Below are 21,092 nucleotides of genomic sequence, written 5' to 3'. Positions count from 1 at the left end.
ATGAGATTAAAATAAGTTAACATTTTATAAATGTATAATCATATGTAGGTTTCAATCTAAAGATAATATTTATTTTGTAACTATAGTCTTTCTACTATAACGAGAGGACTATCTAAAAGTCTATTAAAGGACTATCTGAAAGTTTAGTCCTTTTATTTTTATAAATACAAGTGAAAATATTTTCTTCGTAACCGTAACTATCGGACAATTCTCTGTCGCTGTTCTGTGGTAGAAAAGTTTTAAAACGTGACAATTGCTATAGCAATTTCAAATTATTTCAAATAAATTTATGAGATTATTTGGTAAGTTGTTTTTATTAATAATGTCTCAGTGGGTTTTTCGTGTAAATCTCTTTTTATTATATTTTAATTAAGAATCTTATTTCTGTGTCATTGGTGATGTAATCAAAAATGTTACAGTTGCTGGTCATAGCTGATTACACCGACAATAATGTTTTCTAATTATTTTTTTCCTTCATTACTCCCCCCCCCTTTCTTAAACAATTTTGAAGGAATAAGATTTGCCGCATTACTGAAGCTAAAATATGTTTTAACAACTTAGCATATGTTCATATATGCATAATTCATTTTCTATGATATTTCAGATTGTAATAAATATGTGATACTACTGTTTACAACTAAACATATGTACATAATCCACTCTCTATAATACTTCAAATTTTAATAGATATGTAATCTATACTATTTGAGAAATATTATACCATTCTATTTCATGTGCTATGCATTTCACTTTCAGCCATTTCATCCAAAATTAGATAATCAGTTTCTGCCTGATTAAAGTCAGCCAATATAGTAATTTTCTTGCTAAAATTGTAGTGAAGGATAAGAAAGTTGAATCATTCAGAATTATGTGGAGAAGAATATGTTATATCATTTCTGTGATTTTTCAGAGTATTACTCAACAAAAAGAATAATAATAATTTAGTGTACTGCAATTAGAAGACAATTTTCATGCTATAGAAAAAAAAATATTTTTATTATTCCACTTTAATTACAAAAAGGAGCAGCAATATTTTAAATGGAAACATTTAATAGACAGTAATATCATTCACCATTGCTTACTTGTGAATTTAAACTTATTTCACAGATAGACATAAATTTTATTAAAAGCATATTTTAAACAGATAGACATAAAAAATTTTATACTTTTATCATCAACAATGGAAGAAAAAGTATGAAATATCTATAGCAACATTGACAGTATTTGACATTCTTTATAACAATTAATATTTTATTGTAAAATATTCTTAAAAATTAGTTAATAATAAATTTAAAAACTAAAACTTAAAAAAAAAAAACATTGCTGCAAGGTGCACATATCCACCCTTTAAAGTAAATCAAATCTCAAAGCCAAATAGTAAAAATAAACTTACTGCCAAGAAATAAGTCTATCTTCCTCTTACTCTGTTTTGTCTTGGAGCATATTCTGCTTTCTAATCTCCAATCTTATAAATCTATTAAAGATTTTTTAATAGCTCTTATTTCATGTTTGCTTTTTAAAAAAAAAACATATCAATACATAAATTAATGCAGTGATAATTATCATTCATCATAATCATTAGGTAATGGCATTAGGGCCTATAGCAGCTCTTTTGTCAGAAGAGTACATTTGATGTCTGTTTCCTTGTAATTTATAAAATATATGAAGTGGGTCAGTGCAGCTTTTTTGGAAAGAGAAATAATAAAATTAGTTAGTAACGAAACTTTTGCAGTCATAGAAATGATGCAAATTATTTAATATACTTTATTTTAAAAAATGTGCTGAAAATAAAGAATAATTATAAGCTATATTTATTGTTATTTTTATATGAAATTTCTTTTTGTTTATTGTATATTAGGGTGTATAGTGTATCAAATAATAAAAATTATCAGATCAAATAGTTTTAGTGAGCAAAAGTTGCCTATTGTCTAGCATATCACTGTTGGGTTTTTCTAGAATTTTTGCATTTAATTTTCATTTTCTGCGGTAGTCTCAAATTTATTATATTTTTCTGTACTTTTAGTTACAGGAAAATGTCTTGGTTACTTCTGAATTACCCATTCATAATTAACAATTTTGATTGGAGATACAATTGAATCATGTTTTACAGTATCTATATGTTAGTCTATCTAAATGAGCATTTAAATGGATAACACTGACATATGTAGAATTCACAATTGAAAACTAAATTTATATTCTGGAATATTTTAATAAACATTCTTATATGCGATTAGAGTTGGTAGGTGTGGTAAAAAGCCAATGTTATATTTGCATTAATATTAAATTGTTGTTTTTCATAAACCATAATAATTAAAGCTGCAATATTTAAATTGTCTTCATTTTTATTTTATTTGTAATTGAATCTTCAAGTGAAACCATTTGGAAATTTTTTACTTTTTCTTTAGATAAGTAAAGATGAGCAGATTTTTTGCGGGGTCTGATACAGAAAGTGAATCTTCATCCTCTGAAGAGGAACAGGTGCCACAGAAGGCACAGGGAATCACTTCGTAAGTTTATACTGCAATAAACTTTTCTTTTATTTATGTAAATGATAACATAGCTGGTAATCTGAATTATTTAAAATATTAAATTGGTAACTTTGCTAGATATTCTTAAAAGTGAATTTAATATTAATATGTAGCTGTAATATATTAATTGCTTGAGAATTGTAGTAAAAAAATTTTATGCTAACACTATATAGCATAACAAACACTATGTTTGTTATGCTATTAAATGCTATGTTTGTTAAAAGAAAAAATTTGTTAATGAAATTTAAAAGAATAAACATTGTATTCAGACATTAACACTTAATGTATGAAAAATCAAAATTTGAATAATATGTTTCATTTATTTTGATGTTTTAAATATTATTTGTTTAATTTTTTTTTTTTTTCTCCTCTAGTGCTTTTACATTTAGTGATGAGGAAGAAGATGTTAAGAGAGTTGTTCGAAGTGCACGAGAGAAGAGGTAAGGAAATCATTCTTAATTGCAGTTTAAAAGTTATATATCAGGTACTTTAGCTTCTAAATCAATAAAAGAACATTTCTATCTATTGATTTTGGTATGAACAAAATAATAATTGGTAAAATTGATTTTTTCCCCTATTTTCTTAATGCTCTTTTAACCCTTTCTAGGGCTGTGGGAAGTATGCTTCCCACCAAATTAATCAATCTTTGTATGAAATTATGTAGGTTGGCATAAGTTTTGACAAATTTTTTTAGTAAATCAGAAACTTAGAGGCTTCAGTTCTTTATCTCAGACAAAATGATGTGTCTTGATTTGTTACTTAATTATTAATTAACCAAATTAATTAATTAATCAAATTAAATTTATCTAATAAGCTTAATGAATCCTTTTTCTTATTCTAATTTCAAGCCTAAAAATATTTTAACATAATATGACTAGGAAAAAATGGCCCTTTAAAGGGTTAAAAAAATGGAATTATTTTGTAAATATTCTGTTTAAGGATTTACAATCTTTTATATTTTTAAATTTTATATGTTTATTTGGTTTGTTATGTTTGTGTTTGAAATACAACTAAATTTTATTTCGAAGCATTTATTAGAATACATTTTAAAATGAAGGATATTTACTAAATTCTGTAGCAAACACTTGTATTTACATTATGGAATTAAAATGTCATTTATCCTTCATTTTTTTAGGTATGAAGAACTTACAGAAATTATCAAGTTGATCAAAAACCATAAAAAAATCAAAGATATGAGTAAATTACTGACAAGTAAGTTCATTTGTACTTTAACAATTTTACAGATACAAGATTTTAAATTATGTTTACAATTTCTTGTTAAGTTGCAACTTAACAAAAAATGTGTGTAAAATTTATTAAAAACTATGCAATATACATTAGTTAACACTTTTGATTAAAATATGATTGAGCTTTTTTTAATGCATTAATATATATAGCTACAGTTGATTTTACACGTCTGTCTCTATTATTTTCCTGAAAAGTAGATCAGATTACCTATTTGGATTTATTTTACCTTTGTTTCCAGGCTATGTTTTTAAATCATAATAATTTTATTGATGACCAGAAAGAAAATACAGCTTTTCTTATTTCTTGTCGAGATCCTATTTTAAAAGTCTTGAATTTATTTCTCTTAGTCATAATCAAAATGTTAAACTAAAAATTATTGGTAATTATTATTTTTAAAAAAATTCAAAATTTAGATTGCTCTTTAACCTATGGTAAAAAAAAAAAAAAAAACAGATTAAAATGTTTATGTTACTAAATAAGTTCTATAATTTAATTCTAGAATCAGTGTTCCATCTGCTATAGGATTATATACATAGTATAGATTATATTTGTCTAATTTTAATTAGCAAGGATTTATGTTTATTTATTGTAGGCTCATAAATTTTCTTTTGTTACCTGCCTGTTTTAAGTTTCTAGAAATAAGATTAAATATGTTGACAGAATTATTTGTTATATATAATTTTCAAATTAGATCAGATTTTGTAGTTGCATATCTCATGAAACGTTCAGTAATTAAAAGTGGATGTTATGAGCAATAAATGGAATTTGAGACATTATTTATTAAAAAGTTAATTTGTAATTTCATCCTGTTGTTTTTTCTTAGAGTAATTGCTCTCTTTCATTTCAACTTAGGAGCTTTAGTGAGATTTAAAATGAATAAACAAATCATTAAAAAGAGTGAAAGCTGACCAAAAAAAAATTTGTTTTTTATAATTAATAGTGCTAATAACAATTTATAGATATCTTTGAAAATGTATAATCTTTTAATTAAAAGAATTCAAATATATTTTGATAAATATGATTTATCCATTTTGAATCTTTATATGAATTCCATCACGTAAGAGTTATTCATTTATCTTTGCTATAATCCTTGATAACCATTTTTAAATAAAACCTAGAATTCACATAGAATGGCTGAATATTTAACAGTTCCCAGTATTATTTGAATTTAAAAAGAAGAGAGAGAGAAATCATAGAGATAAGATTTGTGAACACTTAAAAAGGGGAAGTTGAATTATATAGTTTTGCATACTTCCTTGATAATTTGTTGTAATGGCAACTATAAGATGTTTTGATTCTATTGATTTCCAGGTTTTGAAAATTTGACTCGTGCTTTTGTGAAAGCTCGTCCTGTAATAGAAAAAGAAGAGAAAGGTGTCATCCCCAAATTCTACATACGTTGCCTGGTGGAATTAGAAGATTTTATTGCAGAAGTAAGCTTCAAAATATGGTTCATCAGCAAAATGCTGTTAAAAAATTTTCATGTGTGATTATAAGTGTTTTATAAACATTCATGTAATTTTTCCCTCGCCAAATTGTGAGTTTGGTGCTGGTTATGATTTTAAAAACATTAAAAATATTTTATTTTTATATACTTTTAAATATATATAATAACATGTATAATTTAAAAAATAAAATCTCAATTTTAAGAATTATGTAGATAAATATTATATAATATTTATCTATATCATTCTATCTATATATATCCATGTCATTATTGTTAAATAAACCACACACAAGAAATGAAAATGAACAAATCAGTAACTCGGCTTTTGAATGTTTTTGATGCTAAATCTTTAAAAAAAAAATTCTTAATTACATCTATTACTTTTTTAACCATTTGTTTTAATTAAAGATATTTTTTATTATTCTTTCATTTTCTTTTATAATTTGAAATATTACTCTGTTATATTTTTAAAATGCAGTAAATAACAATGTTTTGTGAAAATACATGTATTTTCTTTACACTTGTGTATAAATATGAAGTATGAGTTTTCTTTTAAACTTAACTAAAAATGTAAGTCTTTGAAATAGCTGGAAGTAATGTATATTGTATTTCATGAAATGAAAAAAGATTGGAAGTCATCTGCCTACTGTGCATTATCTTGAATGCTTGAACAGAGAGGGGTATTTATTACTTATTGTATAAATGGTTTTGTATAAGGAACAATCAGCATTGTAATAGGTTTGAATTATTTTTGATTTTTATTAATTATTTTTTTCTTGATTCAGAAAGTAAATTTTACTAATGTATTTTATAATTGCATTAGTGCTGGGAAGATAAAGATGGGCGCAAAAATATGTCTAAAAACAATTCAAGGTCATTGGCAACTCTTCGTCAAAAGCTTCGTAAATATAACAAGGATTTTGAGAATGATATTGCAAATTATCGTGCTAATCCCACACCAGAAAATGAAGACAGGGAAGATGAGGAGGAACCAGGTATAATTTTTTTGGTTAAATACTCTGTAAAAGAAAATTAGATATGTTTATTATAACTAATTGACTTAGAATTGCTACTTTTTTTTTTTTTTTTTCATTTTATTCTAATTTATTGTGTCAATCTATTTTTTAATTTACAACTGGAAGATTGTGAATATTTATAAGAATGTTTTTTTTTTTTTTTTCTCTCATTTGGAAAAAGAATCCGATGAAGAATCTGAAGATGAAAAGCCAAGTGATTTCTTGAAAAAAACTGCAAAAGCTGAAAAAGAAGAACACAAAGCCAAACCAATGAAAGGGTCTGATGAGGAAGTAAGCTCTCTAATTATCAAATTCTAGTGAATAAAAATTTTAGTGAAAGTTAGCTTTGAAAAGAAGGTTTAATATTTTATCATACTTAAATTCCCATTATCATCTGGGTCATAATTTTAATTAATTTAGAGTAGTTACTTGAAAATTGTGTATAGTAACCATTTGGCTTTTATTTTCATTAATAACAAATAAACATTATTTTAGTGGGGTTAATTTCAATGGAAATCTGATTATCTTTAGGAATCTGATGACGATTCTATCGATTGGGGATCATCGTCTGATGAGGAGAGTTCTTTGTCTACAGATGATGAAAAATATGGTGGCAATCTTGCAACAAAATTCTTGAAGAGGTAGGTATATGTTCTTTTCATTTATTAGGGGTTTTTTTTATGCTATTTATATTTTAGTTTCAGAAGATTTTTATTTTTCTTGTATATTTCAAAGGGCCAGAGAAATGGTGTGAATTGGGGGCAAACATTTACATTGATTATCACTTAACGTGAAAGGGTCAATAAAAAGTGTTGTACTATGCTATAAAATTTTTAAATTCTAAAATATGTCATATCATTTATTATTTAAATCAAATTGTATTTTAATTTTATCAGCATTATGCATTCAATTATTTAGAGGGGGGAACAAATGTTTTTTGTAATGTGATGGTAAGTATTCTTTTTTTTTTATTATTATTTGTAGCCAAGGTAAATTTTATGTGTTATAATTTTATGCTTTATTTTAAAATTTTAGAAATGATACATTCTACTAAAATAATTTTGAGCTCTACTATATAAGGATATTGCTATAACTTTGTTAAAGGGATGTGACTATTTTGAAATTTTTAGGATGTCGTATTAATAAGAAAGAAGTATTTGCTTATTTTAAATTACCTTCTTTCTGTATAGAAATAGTGCAAATAGCATAATCAGCAAGAAAATAATAAATATATGCTTTTTGTTACATAATAATTTTTTTTTTTTTTTTAGAAAAACAATTTTAAAATAAAAAGACATATGTCATTCATATTGCTTCACAATTAAAAAATTGTCATAAACAACTTCTTTGAAGTTAATTAAAAAGTAATTGGAAATAATATAAAGCGCCGTTTCTAATATAATTTATTCATGGCATAGTCTGAGGGAAAGAAAACTAAATGTAGTGATTGCTATTTACATTGCCTATTCAATAGCATTTTATAATTTAAATATTATGTATGATATTTTCACAGACCTGGTGAAAAAGATGAGACTAAAGAAGTAACCCGAAGAGAAAAGAAGCGAGACAAGGAAAGAAAAGAACGTAAGAAGGATGAAGATGATGAAGGATGGGAAGAAGTTAAAGGCGGGGCTCCAATTATTATGGTATGAATAACTCTACAATTCTAATATTGCAAAATTGAAATTATATTTTCTTTAAATTTATTGCTGTGTTATCATATCATAGTTTTTCTAATTAGTTGTGATCTGAAGTTTTTATCATTACTATTTTGGTATTTTCCAGGAGAAACCCAAAATGTTTGCTAAAGATGCTGAAATTAATCATCAAGTAGTGCTTAAGAAATTCAATGAAATATTAGCTGCCAGAGGTAAAAAAGGAACTGATCGAAGTGAACAGATTGATCTTCTTATTGAACTTTTAAATGTTTGTGAAGCTCATAACTTGGGCTCTGGTGTTTCCTTGAAGATAATGTTTGCTATTATTGCTGCCATTTATGATTACAATCCTAACATAGCCACTTGTATGAAGGCTGATATGTGGCAGAAGTAAGTAAAAACAATCATATGAGCATTGTTATTGTTATATATATATATATATATAATATTGCATTTCAATCAAATATTAATTGGGTGTGACAAACTTTTCTATTTTAAGCCTTATTTTACTATATAAATTATGTAGTTCCATGTAATGGATAATAAAATTTTACAGCTTCTTCTCAATAAAACTTTTTGAAATTAGAAGTTAAGCATCTGCAAAAACATATAGTATTTTTAGGCTACAGTTAGGATTTTATATTTTTTATACAATTTGAAAATGGCAATAATATTGGTAATTTGCATAATACTAATTAAGTTTGTTTCTTTACTCTCCTGTTTTTTTGGTCATTATTTGCCAAAATAAAGAATTAAGGTCATTATTTACCAAAATAAGAATTTAATAATATTTCAAATTATATAGTTAAACTTATGGGAAAAGCTTGATTGTTTTATAATATTAGGCATTTTTTAGATTTAATTTTATAATCTTATTTCAATTTAGCTCACTATTTTGATATCAGAAAGTAATTTTTATGTTAAATTCATAACAAACTTTGTTATCAATCAATTAATTCATCACAATGAAATCATACACATTCTTATTTTCTAAACATGTTTTAAAGCTAACTTTTTAAATGGCATTTCTGGTATGAGGATATAAGTTTTTAAATTTTTCCTAGTATTTGAGGTGATTTAAATCTTAAGCAGAAAAGTAATATAATTTCATTGCTTATGAATTTTTTGCATAGTTATATATAATAAGGAAATTAAGGGCACTTTCTACATTACATCTTATGAATAATGAAATTATATTATATACTTCATATAAAAATAAGAGAAATATGTTTCTAATGAAATTCTGTTACTGATTTTCTAGACAAATTTTGTGATTACAATTTTTTTTTTTTTTACTACAGAATGAGTAACTCACATTGTCAACTAATTTCATCGCTATTTTTTAATAAAATGCATGCTTCAAAACTACCTTAAAATATACAGTTTTCATCAAATATTTTTCAGACTACTTTTATTTAAATTAATATTGTATTTTATTGTATATTCATTATTTACTAACTTAAAAATAATCATAGGTTGGCAACACCCATATTAAAGACAAAATAAATCAATTGGGTGAGACCTACTCATCTTCATTTTTATGGGTTTAACATTTATATCATTTAAATTGGTCTCTTTTAGGTGCTTGGACTTCATCAAACAGCTATTGAGTATTTTAATTGAAAATCCCAACATTGTTGTGGGTGAGCACATCCTTGAGGAATCGGAACAGCTTGTCACTCCACCATACAAGGTTAAAGGTTGCTGTCTGACAGTTGTTGAGAGGATGGATGAAGAATTTACCAAAATGTTGCAGGTGGGAATACAAAGCGAGAAAACAATTTATCTGTATAGCCAGTGACTTTTTTTATGCTTTTGCATCTTAAAAACCATGAGTAGAATTGCATAGCAAAGTAGTTTATATTCTAAGACTGTTTTGAATCAGAAGATTAAGGAAGAGTGTTTAAAATTGTGTTTTAAAATATTTGATGAAATTATTTAACATAATGATGAAATTTGCTGCTTTCTCATTCCATCAATTCGAATTGACATTACTGTAGTTATATCTATTATAGCTTTTAAAATATGGCATAAAAACTGATAATTTTTTCCTCATGAAACTAAAACGAACATTCCATCTATTAATTTATTAATTGCATTCTTAATTATAAATATAAAGACTGAGAATGAAAAGCCCTCAAAATTTTACATCATATGCAATTATTAATGTACTTGTAATGTAATAATTGTAGTGTATAAATTGGTATCTGATTTCTGATTTTTATCAGACTTTTATTGTAACTGTAAATTGATCTGAACTTACAAGAAAAATTACACAAGTGATATCTTTTTTTTTATTGTCATTTGCATTAAACTTTTTTGCTATATGTCTTTTTTTTTTTTTTTTTTTGTAGCTATTAAGTATAAAAGTTGTCTTTTTAGAAATTAATATGTCTGAGCTTTAGATCTTTACTACTTTTTTTTTAATGTTTATATCATCAAAATTAAGCAATCTTAAATGCATATCTTTTTAAAGGAGAGAAGAACAAAATCAAGTTTGATGTGCTTATTAGTGTGGAAATATTAATTTATTAAAACAACTCATTAATTTCTCCATGCTTCCTCTGCAGAGGAAATGTCCATGAGGACAAAAGTAAGATCATAGTAAAAATATATTGGGAAAAAAAGTAGAGAATTTCCTGTTGAGATATAAATCTATACTGATCACAGGCATTATTAGCCGATTCAGCATTTTAAAAAGTCAAGTACAACCTCATTGAATGCTTTTTATTGAAATTAATTTAGAAAATGAAAATTCTTTGGTTTATCACGTATTTTTGAATACTATTCATAGTTTGTTTTTTTAGTATTCAAATCATTTATATCTATTTATTGTCATATTAACATATATAAATTTTTAAAGGCTTTTTTCTAATCTTTTCTTTATGCAGGGTTGTGATGCACATTCACCTGAATATGTTGAAAGGTTAAAAGATGAAACTGTTGTCTGTGAAATCATTGAAAGACTCCAAGCGTATCTGGAAGACAGAGGTACACCTTCAGAATTGTGTCGCATATACTTAAGACGCATTGAGCATTTGTATTACAAGGTGAGTCTGAATTTCTTTTCACAATTTTAATTTTTTTTTTTTTTTTTTTTACTTTAAATAATTTGAAAATTAAACATTCTGTATTTCTAGAAATTTTTATAATAATCAAAGGTATTACTTATTTCGGATTATTTTGTGTGTAACAATTAGTATTACATAGTGGCGTTGAGATAAATATAAGAGTCTTAAAAATCAAGATAATTGTCATTAAGAGAATGGAAGTTTTTGAAATATTTCTGATTATTATCAGATTTATCAGCATTTTGTAATTATCATACATTTTTTATTTTCAATTTTAATTTCCATTCTGGTGGATTTAAAGGCTCTTTCAAAAATTTAAGCATATTTAGAAAAATATTTACTAATTTTATTAGATCTCTAGAAAAATAATTTGGGTGTGCCTAATTCATGTATTTGTTAGTGTTTAATTTTTAGACAGTTTACTGTCAAATCTCAGTATTTTATCTATCAGTTAGATCTATTAATATGATATTATTAATTATTATCCCATTTTGATTTATTCATAATACGGCCTCTGGTAGCTTATTTATGACCAATCTATTTGGTGTTTTTTTAATGTTTGATGATTTATACCATTAACCATAACTTAGGATTTCAGTAAGTGTACTAGACTCGCAATTGTTCACCTTAAAGTGACAAAAAGATGGGTTGGTACAAAAAAGTAGTATACCAGGGTTATATAGAAACTCACTTCTTACACTACCCATATTATTAATAAAAAAATTTTATTCCAAAACTTACTATATTTTCTGCCCCATTATTTCAAGCCTTTACTGGCTGTACTGTTAATGTTTTAAAAATATTTTTTTAAAAGAAAGAAAAGAAACTTAAGTCCAAGAATAGACTATTATATGTAGTTTTAAAATGGCATTTGCCACAAACATACCTTTACATTGAATACCTACCTTTACATAGAATACATTACCTTTAACATTGAATTCTCAAAATTAATTAATTAAATAAAAATGTTTTTTACTGTTCATTGACAGATGATTAAACTAATGTAAAATAAATGGCCTAAAATGAAAGACTTAAATTTTGCATGTCTTGCAAAGCTTTGACTCGATCCATAGTATATAAGTAAATTGTAGCAGCTACTCTCTGCTATACCATATTTAAGTACATTCTTTCTCTTTTCCTATGGGAGAACATTTTTTTCGTCAGATAAGCAAGAGTTTATTTGATCCTACTTTGAATTGTTGCTATGTTAATTCATATAACCTTAACTTTCAAAGCCTTGTGGAAAGTTTGTAAATTACATAAACATCATTCATATTAGATTGTTTCAAATTATTTACTCGGTTGCTTGAAATAAATTTGAAATTAGCAAATTTTGTTTATATTTCTGAAATTTTTCTTAATGTATTTAATACATGTTTTTTATTATGTAATATTATTATTATCAGTTTGACCCTCGTATGTTTGTGAAGAAACCTGAGGAAACAACACCATCCATTTTAAATGGCATGAAAATTATTGCTGGGCAAGAGCCAGCTGAAAAGAAATCTGATGAAGAAGAAACCAGTGCAGATATCATAACTAAACTTTGCAAATTCATATGTGCTAAAGACACAACAGATAGAATTAGAACACAAGCTACATTATTTCGCATTTATCATCTTGCCTTACATGATCGATGGTTTCAAGCCAGAGATCTTATGCTTATGTCACATCTTCAGCTGACGATTGAACATTCTGATGTGTCTACTATGGTAAGTTCAAAGTTCCTGTTGAGTTATTTAGACTTTTCTGTCAACTTTTTTTAACATTATTTTTTCCTGTTATAAGGAATGTTTCTTAAAAAAAAGTGGTACAAGATGAATTGCAAGTACAACTTCAATTTTGAGTTTTTTTGATATTGTTACTTTTTTATTCTATCAAATCTAAGAAAAATCTCATTTGTCCTATCATGTGTTTTATTTTATTCAAATTGTCATAATAAATAACCATCAATATTGGTTATATCTCGTGGTCATCTTTAAGAGGCAAAAAAAAATAAATATTGAGTGACTGCTCAAATAATAATTTTTAAAGAATGAAATGCTTGTCAGTGAATGATTTGCAGAAAATTTCAGGTATGCTGTTAAGATGCAAGAAATTTACACTGAATATTCATGCTACCTTCATGAAATAGGTACTCAAATTCTCTTGATAAATAATTTTTAAGAAACCTGAAAGAATATAGAAAATTGAAATTTATGAATATCCTCTGTATATCGTGAATAGACAAATTATTGAGTGTATAAAAATTCTTAATCTATTTTGACTTATTTAATTTATTTTTCTAATAAAGAAAGCGAGAATTTAAAAAAAAAAAATGTGATCTAGATTCTTCTCCTCCCCTATTTATCATTGTGAAAGAAAATTATTTAAGTAAAAAAATCACCTTAGCTTGCAATATTTTATTGAAATTTACTAAACTGCAATCTAATATGAAAGGCTAAGTTGACCTTGCCCAGCCCGAGGATTGAACCTCAGGCCTGTGTATTGGGAGCGTGAAGTGCTGCCACCAGGCATTTTAATCTAGATTGCAAGTTTGTATAATTGGATACGGCTGGGCTGATGTGTCATTTGCAACTTCTAAAACTCAAATAACAAATTGGGTGTTGCAATTTTTTTTATGTATGCATATTAATCAATATAAAACAGCTAGGATTAGAATATAAATCTTGAACTATTACACTACTGTCATTGTACTTCGGTGAAAATATTCTGTTGTTTTCAACTTAAATAAATGCATTATATCAAATAAATTAAAATCTTAAAAATAGCACATAAGATTATTTATTTATTTTTGTGTCCTTAAATTAATATTTGTCTCTTAGATTATTTACAACAGAGCTCTGGTACAGCTTGGACTGTGTGCCTTCAGGCATGGTTACATTAAGGATTCTCATTCAGCACTTTTGGACATCCAGAGTGGTGGAAGAGCCAAGGAATTGCTTGCTCAGGTATGTAATTTCTCTCTTGCTGGCTCCTTTATGATAAATGTTAAAATTACACAGCATTTTATAAAGGAATCTATCTATACTGTAATGTTTATAGTTTAGGTATTTGATTAAATGTTTTTAATCAAAGTGGTTTTTATATTTATTTTTATTAGCTAAATATAAATAAAATCTTCAGCTTATAATTCGTATAAGCTTTAAATGAAATGTGTATCATTCTTTGGAGTAATAATTTTACATGAACTTTTTTCCCTTAATAAGTTAACTAAAGAAATCTGTATAATGTTGCTTTTTTATTAATTGATAGTGTGTGATGAATTTTATTCTGCAAAAAAAGAAAAAAAAAATCAAATTGATTATGAAGAAATTTTTATGAATAATTCTTCCAAAAGTATTATTGAATTAGGAAGTTTAGTAGTATAGGATCTTTCTGTTAATCTGATTGTGTATTCAATGATATTATTATATCCCACAGTGTATAGAACCATATATATTGGAGCATAAAGAAAGAAATAATTATTTATTATAATTCAAATAGGATCTATCCTAGAAAATTTGATGTCCTGCTGGATGCTGTATAAGCTTACTAAACATTCATACGTGGTATCTGACCATTTATTTATAGACAAATGCTATTGAGAGCATAAAGAAAGAAATAATTATTTATTATAATTCAAATAGGATCTATCCTAGAAAATGTGATGTCCTGCTGGATGCTGTATAAGCTTACTAAACATTCATACGTGGTATCTGACCATTTATTTATAGACAAATGCTATGGGATATTCAGATTCATAAGAGCTTATGTTTGAGCAATGCCGTTTGAATACGTCTTACCCTTAAAAGAAATTTTAAGGGTGAAATCTTTTCATTTTCTTATTGTTCACCTGATGACATTTCTAGTCGAATTTTTATATGCTTTTGATTGCTTTGGATGTTATTGATTTTCTCTTACCATTTTTACAAACAAATCATTTTGATATGATAGAAAATGCGTAGTCTGTATGATAGAAAACTTTTCATGTGTAAAATGAGAAATATGATTAGACAATTTCTGTGAGCAGATAAGCATGTTGTTTTGAAATCTGAATTTCATCTATATTTTGCATTTCTCTGGCAAGATTATTTCAAATACAGGAAAAATGGAACATTCGTCGAAAATATATTTCACTGATTACTCTCTCACTCTCTACAGTGTCTTGCAAAAGTGCAATCAATAAATTAAAAAAACATGTACAAATTTTTTGTGGGTGTGTTTCATACTTAAATTTAGTAACAATTATTACATAACATACATTTTGTCAAAATATTAAAATATTAATTTAATAAAAACACAAATGTTTAGAACAGAACAAAAAATAGCTCACATAAGTGATGGGACACCATTAGATATGTAACAAAAATCATCTGAAATAAGCAATAAAATTATTTTTGGTGGTTTTATTTTTACTCAAAAGCAATTGGCAATTTATTAAATCGTCTGCAGTTTTTCTCTCCAGTTTGTTTTGGAATTTTTATGTTTTTCAGCTCTGTGCAGCCATGAATGCTAAACAAAAAGAAACTTCGCCTGAAATTCGAAAATGAGTTATTAATTTGCATATTGAACGAGGAAAATCTATTAGAAAAATTGCTGAAACGGTTAACTTGAGTCATTCAACAGTTTTCAATGTCATTAAATGATATTATTCAGGGTAAAAGAAGACCTGGCCGACCATCAATGCTATCCAATGGAATAAAGCGAATTATCGTTCGAAATATTAAAAAAAATCCAAGAAAGAGTGCCCCTAAAGTTGCTGCTGATTTACAAACATTATATGGAATAATTGTTAATCCTGAGACTATTAGAAGGGTAATTTCGATCTGCTGGATATCACGGTAGAGTTGCCAGGAAAAAAATTCTCCGTAAGTGAAAAGAATAGAAAACTCAGACTAGCTTTCGCAAAATCCGACATAATTAAGAATTTTGATTACTGGAATAAAATTATATTTGCTGATGAGAGTAAATAGTTTAATATATTTGGTTCTGACAGTAGAATCTTGGCTTGGAGAAAACCCAGGGAAGAATTTTGCAAACAGAACTTGATGCCAACAGTAAAACATCGTGGAGGAGGAGTTATGGTATGGGGGTGTATGTCGTCCGCTGGAGTTGGTAATCTTGTTTTTATTGACAGTATAATGGATCAGTACAAGTATAATGACATTTTAAAGCAAAATTAGAAATCTTCAGCACGAAAATTGAACCTTCACTTATGTGAGCCATTTTTTGCTCCGTTCTAAACAATTGTATTTTTATTAATTTAATATTTTGACAAAATGTCTATTATGTAATAATTGTTACTAACTTTAAATATGAAACACACCCAAAAAAATTTTTTACATGTTTATTTATTTATTTTATTACAGATTCCTTTTGTAAAACACAAGCGTCCCATCACTTTTGTGAGACACTGTATGTATGTATATATATATATATAGTGTGCGTGTGTGTGTGCCATTAAAATCAAAGAAGTTAATGTATGCAAATACATTTTTTATATAAGGAAAAATTAAGAGTACAATTTTTTTTCAAGTGAAGCTCTTTTTATTAATAATACATTCTGATGTTCATGGTGCTTGGAAATTATATGAGAAAAATAAAATTCAGAGCTTATTTACTGTTCCACTTGCCCCTTATATTAAGTTGATATTTTCAGAAAAGTAGTTTTTATCATTACTTCATTTTTATGTGAATATCCATGAATCAAATATAAAGAAACAAGTCTATTAGTATAACGCAAAACATGAAATATTTTAAGGAGAAACATTGCAGTTAGAGTGTATAAATTTGAAATATATGTTTAATTCAGTTAAAGTTAAATACAAGTCAATTAATGGGTAATAAACAGTGGATGATTTGATTGCAATAGTCTATAGAAATAATAGGCAAGTGGTTGTCCTACGCATTAAAGAATCTCTAATAGATTTTATGAATATATTAAATGTGTCTAAAAGAAGGGTGCTGCTTCAGTTAATTTCAGTCTTCCTGTGCTCTTGAATTCATAATGAAACTTATGATCCCAACCAGCAATGTCAATAGCTAGTAATTTATTGATTCAAAATATAATTTCATTTATCCTAGAGTCTGTAGTTTCTATAATTATTTTTCAAAATGCAGTTGTCAACTTCCCCTTACCAATTAATTAAAGCTTTATTTCATTTTCCCAGGGATTGTTACCCCAGCGTCAGCATGAGAGAACACCAGATCAGGAGAAGATTGAAAAAAGAAGACAAATTCCTTTTCATAAGCACATAAATCTAGAATTGTTAGAATGTGTTTACTTAGTTTCTGCTATGCTGCTTGAAATCCCATATATGGCAGGTAAGACCTTCATGATATAATATTGCCTTATCTGAGTATTGAATGTTAAAAAGATTGCAGTTTTATTGTTAGTATACTTGATCAATCTCCAATGTTTGGAAGGGGGGGGGGGTATTAAATTATATATGTGTAAAAAAAAAAAAAAAAATTATCTCTGGGAAAATATACTTTTTATCCCTTCTAGTTTTGAAACTGCCCCTAAAAGGAAGTAAGTTAATATGTAATATGAAATGGTTCTTCTGTTAGATTTCCAAGATTTTTTTTATGTAAGTTAATTGTTTGTCAATGAATTTTCTTTTTGAAATTATCTCAATAATTGTATTTAATAGGATGTAAGTACAGGCCAAAACTTACTCCCTACATTATTTATATTATTTTCTAAATCCCTTATATTTTGCAAAAATTCACTCTGTTCATATTTTTGGCCTTTTAAGATAGATCCGTATTTAATAATTGTTTTTTTCTAAAACTTTGAGAAAAAAAATGAGTTCTTAAAGAATAAAAATATTGTTTACTTTTTTATTTTAAACAGGTAAACAATATTTTTACTCTAAGAATTCTTTTTAACAAGTTTATAACATCTTTGGAGCTTTAATAATTAAAAAAAATTATCATGCATGAATTTTTTTGCTTATTGGTAGAATGAATGAAAAGAATTAAAAGTAACCAGTATGTTCAGGTCTTTACATTTTTTGAAAAGCAATTTATTGTTCATATTTAAAAGATTTATTATGCATTTTCTAATGGTATAGGATAAGAATTCTGATAAAGGTGATTGCTTTTTAATCATATATAGATAAACTTAATAATTTCAAATTAAATGCTTGTATGTCTGCCTTTATTTTTATATATATATCATTGAAGTTTTTATCATTTTTGCAGCTCATGAACTAGAAGGAAGAAGAAGAATGATAAGCAAATCTTTCCATCATCAGTTGAGGAATAGTGAGAGACAGGCTTTGGTAGGACCGCCTGAAAGTATGAGGGAACATGTAGTGGCTGCCTCCAAAGCTATGCGTGTGGGTAACTGGAAAGCTTGCAAGGACTATATTATCAATGAAAAGATGAATGCTAAAGTATGGGATCTATTCCATCAAGCTGAGAAAGTACGAGAGATGATATCTCAAAAGATCCAAGAAGAAGCTCTTCGCACTTACCTTTTCACTTATAGTAGCTACTATGATTCTCTTTCCGTTGCTAGACTTTCCGAAATGTTCGAACTCGAACAAAGTGTTGTTCACAGTATTCTGTGCAAAATGATTATTAATGAAGAATTAATGGTAATTTTTTTAATTATCAATTTAATTACATTACTAAGTTTCAAAATGAGTGTTTTTTAATGATTTAAAATTTGATTAATTTAATTAAGATTGTTTGAGTGCAATGTCTGAGCTGACTGATATTCAAATTTGTTGTAACTTTGTGCATTAATTTTATCTTATTAAGATCAGTCTTTCATCGTTCTGAAAAAGGAAATTTCAAATATTATGACTGATAGTCCTTAATCAAATATTTGTTTTGTTGAATGTTTGTATTGAAGCATTAACAGTGATATTTGGTGGAGATTACAATAAAAATAAATACTTTATAAATAAAACTTTATTTAATCTTAAATTATGAATGTGTTGATTGATCTTGAATGTCAATTTTTAGCTTTGAAATGAAATTAATTTTTGTTTTGTTGGTATGTGTTTGGATTTGTTTAATTTTATTTAATGAATTTTGAAATATGCTCATTTTTTACAATTTTTGTCTGCTTTTTTAAGTTACTGGATAATAACCTTGAAATTATTTGCTCATACTTGTACTTGTTTCCTATCTTTCATGTTTATTTTGTTAAGATTCTAGAACATACATTTATTTGTTGTTGCTATTTACATAGGCATCTTTGGATGAGCCAACTCAGTCTGTAATTCTGCATCGTACTGAACCTTCTAGAATTCAAGCTTTGTCTCTACAGTTAGCTGATAAAGTTTCATCTCTGGTTGAACAAAACGAACGTCTGTTGGATTTGAAACAAGGATCTTATTTCAGTAGAAATCTTGGTATGTTTATTTTTTAGGCTAATTTGTTTTGTTTAAAGTAAAGTTTTTTTTTTATTTATAAAAATTATTTATTGAATATATTTATTGTTTTCTTTCCATTCTGAATCACAGGTCAACAATCTGGAAACAGAGATTCTAATTTCCAGAAGAGTAATTACAACCAGCAAGATAGAAACTGGAATCGCAGAAATCCTCAACGTGCCTATTAGAAACAAATTCTTTCTTAAGTAATGGACTATAATGTAAAAAGAAATGTATGCAACATCAAAAATTTTCATTGGTTTCTGTCTCAACATGTATTGTTAATAAGTTTATAAAATAAAGCTTATGAAAAACAAGTGGAATTGACTTTTTTTAGTTAGCAATGTAATTCTTGGTTGAAATGAAAATTTAAATCTGTTTGATTGGGGGGGGGATCATTTGTATATTTTAACAATGTAGATAGAAAAATAAAAGCTATTATATTGCATTGTTCTTTAAAATGAATTCACCATTATGAAAATGTTTTATTTTCCTAACTATAAAATTTATTATTGTTGCTTAGTATTTTTTTTTTTTTTTTAATATAACTAAGGATATTTCATCTTTTTTTTTATGAGAACAATTCGGAAAATATGCTTCATTTAGCAATCAATGACAGACTCTTGAAGATGCAAAAATGTTACTTCCACAATCAGAAAAACAACTTTACTTTATTTTTTGGCATAATTGAAGTTTAGTCATCAATAAAAAAACATGTCAGCGAAAATATCACATATACAGAAGTTGCTAAAATGCAGCATGTCCATCTTTTAAGGAAGGGGAGTAACTTTAATTACTTATTTATTGGGTTTTGCATGTATTATCAAAATCGATCAGCAATCAAAAGCACTTTTCCTTTTACTCTTTTGTCGGAAGTTAGGGAAAATCTGGCTTCCCATTCACTCAACTGAAAAAGGATTCTGAGTACTGAATTCTATCTTTATCTCAATTTCATTTTATTCAGTATATGTATTTGCATTAATTTTTTCTCATAGTAGAATTTTCAGCTAAGAAAAATACTGTGCGCAAAGCATCATATAATGATGTCAGAAATTGTTCTTTATTTTTTTTTTATAAGACAAGTTTGAAAATAAATATTAAAAGAAAGTGAAGAAATAATTGCTCAAAAATATGATTAGATGTATTAAAGATATTGTATATAAATATGAATGAATTATTCTATATTCAAAAGGATTTTGTGGGGGACAATATTTATATACAAATATTGAAAAGATTGAAGGAACCTGCAAAATATCTACTATTCAAAAGGTGTTCTTTTTGTCGCTATTTAAAGTCATGAAGAAATGCTGACCAAGTTATCGTATCATACTAATAGGCAGATTCCAAAAATGTGTTTTTGAATTCAAGGATATCTGAAGTGGTAGGATTTTGTTGGAATCAAGGATTAAGAACTACTCATGCTATTGATTACCTTATCATTCGTCTTAGCAAATCTTATAAAACAATGCTATATTTGTTTGAAAATAGTTGATATTCTGTCATAATAACTAATTGCATTTATTTCCAAACCAGAAAATAATTTAATTTCTAGAAATTCCATTACTTTTTTCCCCTCATATATGCATTAAAAATATATTATTAGTAGAAAGGCACCTAAATATAAATTATTCATGTTATTGATTAAGATATATTCTACTTAACAATTCTTGCAAAATACTTTGTTATAGTTGCTTCAAATTAATTACTTCTTCACAATTTCCCATCTCACATCGATGAAGTCTAGTTTCGAAC

At 26.5% G+C, this 21,092-nt stretch overlaps 1 protein-coding gene across 1 annotated transcript; it reads left to right on the top strand.

The window, feature by feature from the left end:
• Nucleotides 1-182: 182 nt before the first annotated feature.
• On the top strand, nucleotides 183-19,657 carry LOC129969201 (eukaryotic translation initiation factor 3 subunit C-like). Its single transcript, XM_056083644.1, has 18 exons — nucleotides 183-302; nucleotides 2,406-2,507; nucleotides 2,903-2,968; nucleotides 3,664-3,740; nucleotides 5,088-5,209; nucleotides 6,047-6,218; nucleotides 6,421-6,530; nucleotides 6,771-6,880; nucleotides 7,753-7,885; nucleotides 8,025-8,287; nucleotides 9,479-9,653; nucleotides 10,789-10,947; nucleotides 12,375-12,680; nucleotides 13,794-13,919; nucleotides 17,121-17,274; nucleotides 18,157-18,554; nucleotides 19,157-19,319; nucleotides 19,431-19,657. The coding sequence occupies exons 2-18, from the start codon at nucleotides 2,416-2,418 to the stop codon at nucleotides 19,526-19,528; spliced, it is 2,724 nt and encodes a 907-aa protein (XP_055939619.1). The 5' UTR covers nucleotides 183-302; nucleotides 2,406-2,415; the 3' UTR covers nucleotides 19,529-19,657.
• Nucleotides 19,658-21,092: the final 1,435 nt, after the last annotated feature.

This window comes from Argiope bruennichi, chromosome 5, assembly GCF_947563725.1.
Source record: "Argiope bruennichi chromosome 5, qqArgBrue1.1, whole genome shotgun sequence".
Lineage (NCBI taxonomy): Eukaryota > Metazoa > Arthropoda > Arachnida > Araneae > Araneidae > Argiope > Argiope bruennichi.
The sequence above is the reverse complement of the archived record's forward strand: the minus strand, read 5'-3'. Positions and strand labels throughout refer to the sequence as shown.

What these genes read in the sequence shown, in the direction of transcription:
- LOC129969201 (XM_056083644.1), top strand. Translation starts at nt 2,416, where the DNA reads ATGAGCAGATTTTTTGCGGGGTCTGATACAGAAAGTGAATCTTCATCC. An exon ending in CGAAGTGCACGAGAGAAGAG is followed by an intron (nt 2,969 to 3,663) that starts GTAAGGAAATCA and finishes TCATTTTTTTAG; the next exon opens with GTATGAAGAACTTACAGAAA. An exon ending in AAGGCTGATATGTGGCAGAA is followed by an intron (nt 8,288 to 9,478) that starts GTAAGTAAAAAC and finishes GGTCTCTTTTAG; the next exon opens with GTGCTTGGACTTCATCAAAC.